This window comes from Hydra vulgaris, chromosome 08 (genome assembly GCF_038396675.1).
Source record: "Hydra vulgaris chromosome 08, alternate assembly HydraT2T_AEP".
NCBI lineage: Eukaryota > Metazoa > Cnidaria > Hydrozoa > Anthoathecata > Hydridae > Hydra > Hydra vulgaris.
Window position 1 is genome coordinate 64,480,139 of NC_088927.1, and position 13,852 is coordinate 64,493,990.

The 13,852-nt window shown below is 24.7% G+C and overlaps 1 protein-coding gene across 2 annotated transcripts in view; it reads right to left on the reverse strand.

Annotated features, from left to right (window-relative positions):
• LOC100197328 (polycystin-1-like protein 2) overlaps positions 1 to 13,852 on the reverse strand; it is a 105,773-nt gene that overhangs the window by 85,086 nt on the left and 6,835 nt on the right. Inside the window, exons 1-5 of one of the 2 annotated variants that reach the window (XM_065804161.1) lie at positions 6,958 to 7,018; positions 3,861 to 4,232; positions 3,080 to 3,400; positions 2,778 to 2,944; positions 1,721 to 1,862 (exon numbers count right to left, since the gene is read on the reverse strand). In XM_065804161.1, coding sequence (XP_065660233.1) covers positions 1,721 to 1,862; positions 2,778 to 2,944; positions 3,080 to 3,107 — 337 coding nt within the window. In that variant the 5' untranslated portion in view covers positions 3,108 to 3,400; positions 3,861 to 4,232; positions 6,958 to 7,018. Of the gene's footprint in view, positions 1 to 1,720; positions 1,863 to 2,777; positions 2,945 to 3,079; positions 3,401 to 3,860; positions 4,233 to 6,957; positions 7,019 to 13,852 lie in introns of those variants that run through there. The other variant, XM_065804160.1, reaches the window with a different exon arrangement.

The following is a 13,852-nucleotide window of genomic DNA, read 5'->3' on the forward strand; positions in this document are numbered from 1 at the left end:
TTTTCATCATATCAAGAATATAGGGTATCATTAAAATTGTCTCGCGTAAAATCTCTTGGTAAAATATGACAACATTATTTCATAAAAGGATGGAAAAAAAATTAATAGAGGTAAAGAATGGAATCAAAAAAAATTTAAACAACATAAGCAGGCATTAAAATGGCAAAGATAACTTAATCTTATACATTGCAAATTTCTGGAAAAGGAGAGTAGTGAAAAAAATTGTAGATAATCAAAATTAATCTGAGATAACTTAAAAGGTAATCTGAGAAGATGTAAGCATCAACTTATTAAAACTGTTGTTACTCATTAATTTAGGAATATCAATATATCAACATTTCCACCAATTCATATCATGTCACTTTCTCAAACCTTATTATTTTTTATTTGGATAGATATTTCAATAATTTAACAAAAAAAGATAACAAAATATAATATTTCTAAATAAATAAATTTTAAATTAAAAATCATCATTATTTACATCATCATCCTTATCATCATAATCACCATCATCATTATCATCAGCATTGTCATCATAATCACCATCATTGTTATTAATCTGAGACTATTTAAGCATTAATTTAAGAGTAAAGTGTGGCCACTCTTTAATTTAGAAATATCAACAATATTGGTCATTAATATAAATAAAAAATATGATCAAAAATAAAACCCTGTGGTATCCCAGAGTTATCCTAAAGGATTGTCATTAAAGTATGACATTAATTCTGGGATTAGAAAAGAATATTTGAAAACTTTTCAAAATCTGTATCGATTGTCAGAAAGTTGTCGGACTCAAGATGAGATACTAGTTAACTTGTTGTCAAGATGAGATGCTAGTTAACTTGTTAACATAACTAGTTAACTTGTTGGGCTCAAGATGAGATACTAGTACTTTGTTAGTTAAAGACTCAAAGACTTGTGCTGGTAGTAATAGTAAGAAAAAAATTGACTTAGTAAGAAAGGTCAGAGCAATTTTATTTCATTTTTATGCAAAATAAGTCAAAAAGGAAGTTGCTATATTTTTAAGTAAAGATGTTTAAAAGTTTGATGTTTGATATTTGTTTTGAAAAGACATTTTTAACAAAAGTTTTGGAAAAATTTACTCATTTATAAAATAAACAGATTGGTGACTAAATTTACTAATTTCAAATTGTTGACTAAGTTCACCTGACTAGTTTTTAACTTTAATTCAAAATCTAATAGGCTAATAAGTTTTTTTTTCTAAATAAATAAATCTTTTATTTCAAAAAATGAAAATAAACTTTTTATTTTAAAAATAAATATATATTTTTTTTAAATAAAAAATAATTTCAACCTAAATAAAGTTAAAGCTAGAGAATTTTAAAATTATAACATTTTTCAGCATGAATGAAAACTTTGACATGCATGAAGAATTAGTTAAATAGTTGTTAAACAGTTTAAAAATATCAGAGAGAATTCTTGAGAACTCTTTTGCAAGACTGTGACAAAATGTTGTTCAGACCACAAGCTATAAAAAAAAACTTAAATGAGAAATAACATTTCCAATGGAAGCAGAAATAACTAGAATGTTTAACAATAGATAAACCTGTCAGTCTGGGATCTCAAAAGTATACTTTTTTGCATTTATTTTTATTTATTTATTTACACTTATTATTTTGTACTCCTAAATTTAATACTTTACTTTTTTTTTTAATATGTGTACAAAATATTTATTTCACATAAAAATTTTTATACTTACTAGTTACAACCGAAGCTGTAATTGTGGATGAACTTTGTGGAACAATTACATCTTCTATTAAGTCTGTTGAAAAACAGTCAGTAGCACAATCCATGGTAAAGGAACAAAAAGTGGTAGAACTACTGCATATGGGTCTCAAAATCTATTAAAGAAAGTATAGAAAAGGATTTCCTCATCTGCAAAAACTCTAGATTATAAATTCAAAAAATTTATTTTAAGACAAAAAAAAAAATTCTGTGTACAATAGGTTGGTCATTTTAATCTCAGAGTCTAGAAATCCAAAAAATGAATTGGACTTTACATCTCTAACTTATATTTACATTATGAATTATTACTATAATTCCATACTTGGTCTCAGATAACAATTAATGCGATTTTATAAAATTCAATTTAAATTCAATTTTGCTTCGTACTGGATTCTTACAAAAACATTAAAAAATTTTAAAATAAACAGTTGATGTATATACACTTACTGGCCCTTTTCTTTAATAATTAAGTCAATAAATATATTCTTAACTGCATGTAAAAACAAAACTGAAAACAAAAAATGAAAAAGTCAAACAAAATGAAAATATAAAATAAAAACATAAAAAGTATTTAAATTGTTTTTATTATAAAGCTGTTTTTAATTTTTATTATTTATATTTTATATCATTTATACTATATATTTTATATTTGATTATATACTTTTTATTTTTACATTTTATATTATATTATTTATTTTTATTATTTATATTATAAAACCGTTTTTATTTTTAAGTTCTTTTTTTTTTTTCTTTGTACTTTTAAAATAATTAAAATTAGATTTTTTTTAATGTGTATGTGTAAACATTGGGTTTAACAAATAATTATTATAATATAATGTAGTATAACATCACCCAAGTCCTGCAACAGAAAAAACAAACATAGATAGGGAAATAAGGTTTGATCTGAAGATTTATCTCAATTATTTTTGTGCAATTTTCTACCAATTTTAAAGTTGTCTAAGCATCTATTAAAGTTTCAAGAAGTAAATACCCAATGGTGTAACCATCATAGTACAATATAAAAAACCTACAGCAATTTCTAAAGTTCCAACATCAGATACTTTTAATTTCACTTTTGTTAGGCGACCAGAGGTCAAAACAACTTTTTTTAAAATAAAACCTTCTGAAAGGCTGCACAATTTTCCGGAAGAATTATAAATTGAAAACAAATCAAATCCATACGACAACCGAATAATGTCTAAAAAAGATTTGTATATTTAAATTTATTTACACCTTATTTGTTTTGAATAAGAAATCATAACGATTTGATGTATGTTTACTAAACTGTTTACAAATTAATACTAGTATTAAAGAAATTAAAAAATTTTTTTACCTGCATTAAAAAATAAAGTTTTATCCATTGCAAGTGTGAGAGTTACACTTATGTTTGTTCCTTGCGTGATAACCAAAAAAAAATTGTAGAAACCATCAACTGAAACCAAAGATGGTATTATGTAAATGCCACCAACTTTTTCATCAATTTGTATCCATCTTGTAGCAATAAAAGGGTTATTGAAGATATTTCCTATTTCTTGTGACCACTGCTGTAAACCAGGTAAAAAAAAATGCCTTTTTACTGTCAAACCATTTACTCTTTGAACTTCGGGTGGTAAGTTATTTGGAACTGGTCTTACATATACACTTGACACATCACCTAAATTCAAAAAACTATATGTGGTAAAAAAAATATATATATAATAACTTATGAAACTTTCTACGTATTAATAATATAATTGATATGTAATTGATAAATATGTAATTGATCAACAGAAAAAAAAACTCAATAAATTATATAAAAAAACAAAAAAATAAGAAAATACCGAAAACATTTATAGTAAAACAATTAAAATATTTAATTAAATTGAACTACTTTGTTGTTATTTTATAAAATTTTGCTTAAAAATTTTAAAGCCTATAAAGTTGGTTTTAAAAATATTTATAGTTAATGTACTTGAATTATAACTAAACTTAATTTTGCTGTTAAACATACTATTCATTATATCATTAAAAAAGTTTATAATAATAAAAAATAAATTTTAAACTTTGAAAAGAAAAAAATATATAACTTTGAAAAGTAAAAAATTCAATAAACTTAAAAACTTAGATAAATATACCTTTCAGAATATTGGTTTGTATTTGAATTTCATTGTCAACAAGTAATACACCAGGACTAAAAGTTATGTTCCACTCAACAATACCTAATGTGAGCGGCAACACTTCATAGCTACTTAGAAAGCACTCAGAAGTAGAGTTATCACTTAAACATGTACTTGTCACACAAGGACTATTAAAATTAGATATATTTAACTGGGGAAGAGAAGCATTTCTGCAAAAACATAGTTGTCCTTCAAGAAAAAAAGCATAAAAAAAAATTGGTGGATTATATGAGTTGCAAACACTAACACATGAAACATTAGATTCAACATGGTAACCACTTGCTGTTAATTGGAAGTCTGTAGAACTATCATTAGTACAACCTGATAAAACTAAAAAAAAATGTAACAATTTTTAAAAATAAAAATAAGCAATTATAAAATAACCATATAAAATTTTAAAAAGTAATAAATTGTAACCATAAACTAAAATCTAATTTTAATACAATTTGTTTGTAGTAATATTTTTATTTGTAAATAAAACTACAAATAAGTAACTTATATATATATTATATATATATATATATATATATATATATATATATATATATATATATATAATATATAATATATATGTGTGTGTGTGTGTGTGTGTGTGTGTGTGTGTGTGTGTGTGTGTGTGTGTGTGTGTGTGTGTGTGTGTGATAATTAGTTAAATCTGTATATAAATACAGATTTAAATATTAGATATAAAACTCCTGATTTAAATATGGTTTTGAGTAAAAGCAGTTCATGGAACCTCTGATAGTAATCATCTTAATGGGAGTATTGCAATGAGAATACTTAGTCTTGATCTGAAAAACAGGTTACCACATAAAATGCACCTATTTTAAAAAATATAAATAAAATTACTCCAAATATATAATTTTTTATCTAAACATTAAAAGATTATAAAAGCGTTATTGTTGATTTTATAAAAAAGTTTTTTTATTTAGTTAACAATAACAACAATTCTAGAAAACTTAGATCACTAAAATTGCCTTGACTTTGAAACTTAAACCAAAAATCATGTGTTTTGATAAGAAAAACACTATTAAAAATACATAGATTTTCTTAATGGTTTTCAAAATAATAACCTAATGATTCTTGGTGAATTATTTAATTTCAAAATAATAACCTAATAATCAACCTAATGGTTTTCGAAATAATAATCAAGTTTACATTATGACTGTATTTTTGCTTCAGTTTATGGAGCCTACAGTGGTTCTCATTATTAAAAATGAATATTAGTTCATGACATTTAACCTCTAAACAGCCTGTACATAAAAAAGACTTACTTAATAAAGAATTATTATGAAAACATTATACCAATTTTTACTTTATATTCCATCCGTTGCAGTTCTTAACTTTTTGGAACAAATCATAAACTTTTAGACCTAAGAAGTTAGTTTTTATTTAAAATAAAATTAAAACTGAATAAAAACCTTTCTGGTTGCTAAACTTTTTTAAAAAAATTTTTTTAGTATATACTATCTGAGCCTGATTTATTAACCTCAAAGTACATTTTTACTCAAAGGATAATACTAAAGAAAGTTATTTCAATTTATTTCTTATACTTTAACTTCAAAAGTTCAGTTTTATCTGTTAAAAGTAAAAAATAAAATTAATTTCATTTCTTACTTTTTTTTTTTTTTTTTTTTGAGGCATTTTTTAAATTGCTTTTTATCTAAAAAGGAGAGAGGTATTGCAAAGATTTATCAATTTTTAAATTTTTAGGTAGGGTTGCTTGGTGCATCACGATAACTGGTAAAAATTAGACTGTTTTTCTTTTTTACTTCAACACACAAAAAAGCAACACAAAGCTTACTCATACTGTAACACTAGCCACTCTAAAAAATTTTTTGATTATTTATTTATTCAGAAAAGTTTGAACTTGCTACAATGCTGCAGTAAAATGTTGATAATCACTTGAAAACAGTTATTTATTTATTTTTTCAAACTGTTAACATGTTTTTTATCTATAAAAATATATTTTCATATTTTTTATTTAAAAAACAATTACAACTTTTTATCTTAATAAGTAGAACCTTATTTTGGAACCTTAGAACCTTACCTTACTTACCTTGGGTTTCTCAAGTAAATTTAATATCTTTTCAAAAAGTAGTTTTGAATATTGCTTTACTATGAATTTTTTCAAACTTATTAATAGTAAATATGTAAGTTCACTCTTTTTTTCGTTTTCTTTTTTTACTTTAATTCTTTACATTTACTTTTACTTCCATTTAATTATGCTTACTTCCATTACTATTGTTTTTCTATCTGCATCTATGATGTCATTGTAGGTTTTATCTTTGTCTTGAAAAATTTCTACAATTTTTTAAGATGCTAAAATATTGGCGAGTTTTCGTCATTACTTTCATAAAAAACTTTTCTTAATAGGTCTTTTTATATTCTTTTCATAGATTTTCAACATCAAACTTAGTCTGAAGCACCCTAAAATTTATCAGAAAGTAGATATTTTGGGCTCAAACTTATTTTAATGTAAATGGTAAATTATGTTACTTAGGTAGAAGTTAAATTTTAGAAATGAATGTTATATATAACACCTATATTTTTGTTGCAAGATGACAAAAAAAAACATTTTTTATCTCTTTATTTGTCTGAAATTGATTTCTTTCATGAATAGATACAACAACCCTTGTTTTGGAACTCAATGTATTAAAATAAAGTAGCAGTAGGAAAATTTATCTGAAATAAAAACTTTTCTGATATAAACAATAATTTAAAATAGTTATGTTTATCTTGCTTTGTTTGTTTTTTATTTGTTTAATACAAATTCAATTCAAACAAGACCTTTATAAGTTAGAGTTATTAAAAAAATTACAAATTAAAGAAAAGGCTATTATTATAATAGCCTCTTCTTTAATTTTATAATATAATAATTATACAACTTATCAGGAATTACTGAGGGCGGAAAAAATTTTGAAGAAAAAAACTTGACAAATGAAAATTTACGGACGACTAATACAATCATTGCCTCATAGGTTAAAAAGAACTTAAAAATCAAATTTTAGTGTTATTTTACTTAAAATTTATACTGCATTCAAAAAATATATACCTTTATATAAATACTTTTAAATTCAATGCTACAAGTTTTTTTTTTTTTTTTTTTAGATTTCTTTTATTAGATAAATTCTTTTTAACTTCTATAGCAACGCTCCTAACAACAAAGTTATTTTAGCTAAATTTATTTCATAATGATTATGATAATCTTATAACTTTTGTAACCTAAAAATTTGATAGTGTATCAGATAGTAGAGATAGTATATTTCTATCAGAGATACTATATTATACAGTATATCTCTATAGTTTACCGCTTAAAAGTAATAGTTTGGAAAATCTTACTCTTAAGAAAATAACAATATTATTTTCTAAAGAGTAAAACTGTTAAATAGGCACCAACGTTTCATAAAAACATGCGGGAAAATGTTTTACACCAACATATCGTAGATTAACTAACAACATTGGGTAAGTCATTTTTGCCAACTTTACAGGAGACGAAAAAAAAAACTAACGACTTGTGCGGTGTTGCTTGCGCGCTGCCACTACTTTTCGAATACACCTTTTTACACTTCCAATATAAAACTTATGCGTGCGCAGAAATGGAAGTAAAAACGTAAACAAACGATATTTTAACAGTAATTTGTTCGAGATTTACATAGCTAAACTAAGATTTATCAAACAATATTACTAAACCAGTGTCATTAGTCTTATATAAGTATTAAAATAAAGAGCCTGTCTAATCCAGTTTAAATAACATAATAAGAAACAAGTGAAAAAGAAGTACCTCAAAACATTGACTTTTGGATTTGTAAAAAATAATTACTTAATGTGTAATAAAAAATCTTTTTTTTGTACTCTATATGTCCTTAATGTAAAGTTTAAAGCTAAATTTATATATTTTTTTTATATTTTTTTTTTATATTGTTTTATATCTGTGTGTTGATAATGGATAACGAATGCTTACTCGTGTAGAGGTGTGACGCCTTTTTTTTGGTTCTTGTTTTTTTGGTTTTTTTGGTCATTTTTTTGAAAAAAAAAGCAGGGTTCCGTTTTTTTGGTAAATATTCAAAAGTACATCATTTAAGCTACTAAATTTATCTTTAATGGTAATATTATTATACACATTTTAATTCAGATTTATATAGGAAAACTAAGGCTAAATTTGACTAAAATTATTTTTCTTTTGGTATGTTTAAAGATAATTTGTTTAAAGGTTTTATTGTTAATGTTTAAGTTAACACGGTTATAGCATTCTTGTATAAAAAATTATTAGTTAATTTTATCTTCCTCTATTTAATTTTTATTGACTTTATTGTTATATATTGACACAATAAACACTTCTTATCGAAATTTATTTTACTTAACTACATTTACTTAATTGTATTTAATATTTGATATATATATATATATATATATATATATATATATATATATATATATATATATATATATATATATATATATATTATTATTATTATTAATTTACTGCACTTATAAAGTTTTGAGTTGCAAATAAAAGTTATATGCAGTTTTAAAAGTTCTTTTTAATAATCAATTATGTTCTCTTTTTAATTATACTTAAGTTTTAGATATTTTGCTTAACATAGTAAATTTTAATTATAAAAATGAGTAAAGCAGGCCATACAGGGGGGGGGGGGTAGAAATAAAACTGTAGTTGCCAATTTATTTATACCTATAAATCAAATTAGAAAAATGGAAAGAGTTAAATGTTCCTTTTGCTTTGACATTATGTCTAAAAACGGAACTTGAATGACTAAGCATATTGAAAAATGTTGAAAATGTTCTGATTAAGTAAAAAGTCTATATGCAAATAAATCAGGTCATAGTCAAAAACAGCAAGACTCTTGTGGAGATGCTGAACCAAAAACAAAAAATCCACAATCTGATTCTTTTGGAACATCCTTTTCTGAGTCAATTTGTAGAAGTAAAACATTAAGTTCCATGTTTGACAGAAACTGAAAAGGTGTGTATTGAATTATTAAATTTTAAGATTTATTTGAAGAATTAACTGAATTGACCAGCTTATTAAAAGTTCATTATGTATAGATTTTAGATTTGTTTCATGATTGACTGATGTACCAATATGACATTATCTTTTGCAGGAATTGATTGATACACACCAGTCCAGAGCAATATATGCTTGTAGATTGCCACTCCATACAGTAGAAAATAACTATTAGAAAATTTTTTTGAACAAGCTAAGTCCTACTTATAAGCTTCCATCAAGACATGAAGTGTCAAATGTGTTATTAGGTAATGATTTTTCAAGGATTTCAGCAAATGTTAAAGAAATGGCAGCAACTGCAGATTATCTTGGATTTATGTGTGATGAATGGAGCAATTTAAGGTGCAGTAACAATTTATTATAATATTAGTTGATGCAATTGAAGCTATATTGTTTAGTTAATAAACAGATCATATTTGTTTATATGATGTTTCTTCTTTACAGAAATGAAGCTGTCATTATCTTTGTAATGACATTGCCTTCTTCATCACCCATTTTGTGGAAGACAGGTAAAACCATAATTCTAGTACTGTATAGAATGGATTTACCTAATATAGTAATATAATATATCCTAAACTGTTTTGAAGGAATATTGAGCCATTCTGGTGAATATATGGCAAATGAAATAAAGAAAGTTTTAGTAGAAATAAATCCTAACAAAGTTTTGGGCATTGTGGCTGACAATACTGCAAATATGAAAATGCGTGGGCTCATCTAAAAGATTGTTATCCCCATCTTTATTGCTATGGATGCATTTCCCATGGTTTAAATTTGCTTTTCACAGATTTTTTAAAATTGACAATTTTAAGTGTATTGATGTCACAAGTAACTGATATTGTTAAAGAGATAAAAAAAATTCTCATTTATCTGTTGCAACATTTAGAGATATACAAAAAAAATCAGCTGGTGTAGTAACATGTGTTTCCTTGAAACTACCAGTACAAACTAGGTAATACATCTAAAAGTATAAATATACTGTACATTACAAAAATTGAACTATGTAACTAATTTTATTATACATTCATAAAAATAGATTTCATTTAGTAAAGTACTTTACTCTAAATTTATTTAAGTTGTCGTAATTTCTTTGTGTTTTATTTAAAGGTGGGGATCAACTGTAGCATGCTCAGATAGCATACAGAAGAATAAGCAACCATTAAAAACATTGGCTATTTCTGAAAACAGTGGACTTAATTCAGCAACAAAAAATATTCTTCTATCAGATGTTTTTTGGGTCAGGGTTGAAGGTTTTTTCAAATTGTTGTCACCAATAGCTGATCCCATAAATTGATGGAAAGGGTTGTGTTCCTTTACTGAACTATCAAAAGTTGCATCTAGAATTCTTCAGCTACCAGCTTCAAGTGCAGCATGTGAGAGAAGTTTTTGCACAGAAGGTGACAGTGACTTTGTTTATGAATCATTAGATGAAAGTAGTCTAGGGCGGGAAGACTCGGACTCAGAAAGCACATCTATTTAGAATATCTTTTATAGTTTAAATACATGTTAAAATTACTAAATTATTGACTTTTTTGCTTAAATATTTATACTTTTTTTTTAGTTTGTTCATTGTTATTTTAAACTATTAGAATATGTAAATTGAATAAAGTTAGAGCTTCTTTTATAAGGGCTTTCTGGCAATATAATTTATTACATAATAATTATTAGAATTGTCTATTTCTTTAAAGACTTGAAGTCTGATATTAAATAAGCATGATATTGTATATTAGTATATTTAAATTATAAAAATGGTTATTTTGTCATGGATAAGTATAGTTTCTGTATATGATGAGTGTAATATTTAGGATGTACAACAATATTTAAGAAGTAAAACATGATAAATAAACATTCTCGTACAATATACCTAGATTTATGACTAACTTAATATTAAATCGCCCAATAAATATACTTAATAAATAACTCATGTAGGTTTTTTATTTAAAACATTAACTTGAAATTGGTGTTTATACATTGTATTTGTGATTATAATGATCATATACTATAAATAGACAGAATAAAACAAAAACTCTTTCAAATTATTTACCAAGAAAAATGAAAAACTTGTTTAAAAAGTCAAAAAAACACGTTTTTTTGACACAAAAAAACGCAAGAGGAAAAAAACGCGTTTTTTTCCTCTTGCGTTTTTCATCTTGCGTTTTTCCTTTTGCATCTTTACTCATACGGGTGCGGATTCGCAAAACTTTCGTAAGCGTAAGTTTGGCGTAAGTTCTAAACGAAATAATTTTCGTATTCACAAAACTTGCGTAGTTGCTCAGCACAAAACTTGCGATATATGTTTTGTAAGTTTGATTCTTAAATTATGATATTCAGAAAACATCTTTAGAAAATGCTCAGCTAGATTAAATCAAGAAAAGTTATGTTAGGTAGGAGCTACCTTAACTTTGGCATAACTTTAAAATATCACATATATTGATTTTTTTGGGTTAAAATTTATGATAAGATTTTTTTAAATTTGTGATAAATAAGTTATAGACTATTGTCCCAAAAAACAACATTTTTGAAAAATATATGCAGAGACCCCCTTAATTTGTTCTATCTAATACAAAAACACAAGATTTAAAATTTTTTTGAATAAAAAATATTTTAAGGGGTCCCTCAAGACCCTCGAATATTTAATGGGTCCCTAATATTTTCAAAAAAAAAATTTTTCAAAAATATGTCAACCTGGTACTCAAATGAAGCGAAATTATATAAAAATTTCAAAAATAATATAGATTTCAAATATAGAATTTATTTTTGGTTTTATAACATGAAAAATTACGTTTTTTAACAAAAAACAAAAAAATGGATTTTTTATGTATTTTTATGACAACTTTGATAAATAAGTTAAAATTTTTCCAAATTAAATATTATTTTTGAAAATTTTATATAATTTTGCTTCATTTGAGTACCAGGTTGACATACTTTTAAAAAACTTTTTTTTTGAAAATATTACGGACCCATTAAATATTCGAGGGTCTTGAGGGACCTCTTAAAATATTTTTTATTCAAAAAAATTTTAAATCTAGTGTTTTTGTATTAGATGGAACACATTAAGGGGGTCTCTGCATATATTTTTCAAAAATGTTGTTTTTTGGGACACCCTAATATATATATATATATATATATATATATATATATATATATATATATATATATATATATATATATATATATATATATATATATATATATATATATATATATATATATATATTCTTGTAAATAGCAAAGTCGTATTTGGTATTTGACTAATATCAGTTTATTTAAATTATTAATGTCAGTAAAAAAAATAAGGATCTATAGTAAAAGATTTTCAGGTGGTCAAAAATATCAAAATATAAAGGTATGGTATAAATGTTTTGATTTTTTATTTAAAATAAGGTACTATAGTGTATTGCTCCTTAGCAATACACTTTTGTACCTTATTTTAAATAAGGTACTAAAGTGTTGCACACCTTATATACATCGTATAATGGTTCTTATTAAACTGCTTGAGAAATAATTTTTTTAAATAAGGTTTTAGAAAGCACTGTGTGATAGTTTGGCTTTTTTTGCCGTAAAAACATTATAAGCAAACCACTTTACTGTGCTAAAATATCACTTAATTTCTTAATACATATAGATTAAAAGCTAATGTTATCTTTTTTTAGTTATTGATTTTAGATATAGCCAGAGTACAGTTCTTTATTATTCCTTTTTTTTTTAGTGGAGAATAAAATAAATGTATTATTTCTAATTTTACAATATAAAAACTGATGTATTGAGGAGAAGAAAAACTTGTGCTTCTAGAGTTTCAAAAAAAAGATGAAGAAAATCAAGATTGTCAGTTTTCCTAGAAATATAGATGCTTTTCTAATAAAGACTAATCTTTTTTTCCCCTAACTTTACAATCTCAATCAACAATCTTATTGTCAATAATGAAACTACTCCACAACCTCACAGTAATCAAAATGAGCCCAATAATCTTTTAATTGATGTTGATGTTATTATATAATCTCTTGCCTTTTGTTTGAACATGTCTTTACTGTGAGATAAAGCCTAATAACGTGAATATAGGTCATAAAAATAAGTAAAGGTTTAAGTTCTTTGTTGCTATTCAATTGAACTGAGTGTTTATGGAAAATGAAGTTTTATACCAGTAAAAAAGTTTCAAATAAAATTTCTGATACATATATTTGTATATATATATTTTTTAAATTTTGTTATTTAGGTGCCCCAAGAAGACCTAACAGTCTTGTCACAGAGTACTGCGGAAGTGCATTTAAATAAGAAGTTCACGCCTCCCTCCTTACCATGATGCGAAAATGTGTCCAGAGTTCGTTTTAAACCTCGATCTCCTGCTTTTAAAACAAGCGCTCTAACCACTGCTCCGCGGCCGCTTAAATTTTATTTAGTAATTGCAATGCCTGATATTGGAAAAGGACATTACAAAAGCTGTTGTTTTGTGAATTTGAGGCATCATTTTCAGAATTAAGACATTCAATGTGTTGTGAAACTATTATTACCTGGTGCAAATTCCAATCATACAATATTGTTGAAACATGTTTATAAAGAAAAACCAGGACAGTCTGTTGTAATTAAGGACATAATCAAATCAATATTTATTGATTTATCTGATGAAAACATGTTAGAAAGGCGACTTCATGAAAAAACTCAAAACAATAAAAATTCTTTAAATGCAAAATTTTGGGAATGGTTTCTGAAAGATAATGTGGTAAACTAAATGTTTATTTAGAACTAATAACCCTGGTAAAAATTATATAACATTTTGCAATCAAAAAGTTTTTTTTTTTATAAAGGGCTTTTATTTATAATTTTAAAAATGTTCAGTCTTGCTAAATGTGAATATTAATTTCTGTATGGAACTTAAATAGTTAAATAAAGCTTATAAAAAACTTTTATAAGTTTAGAGTAGTACTTTTAT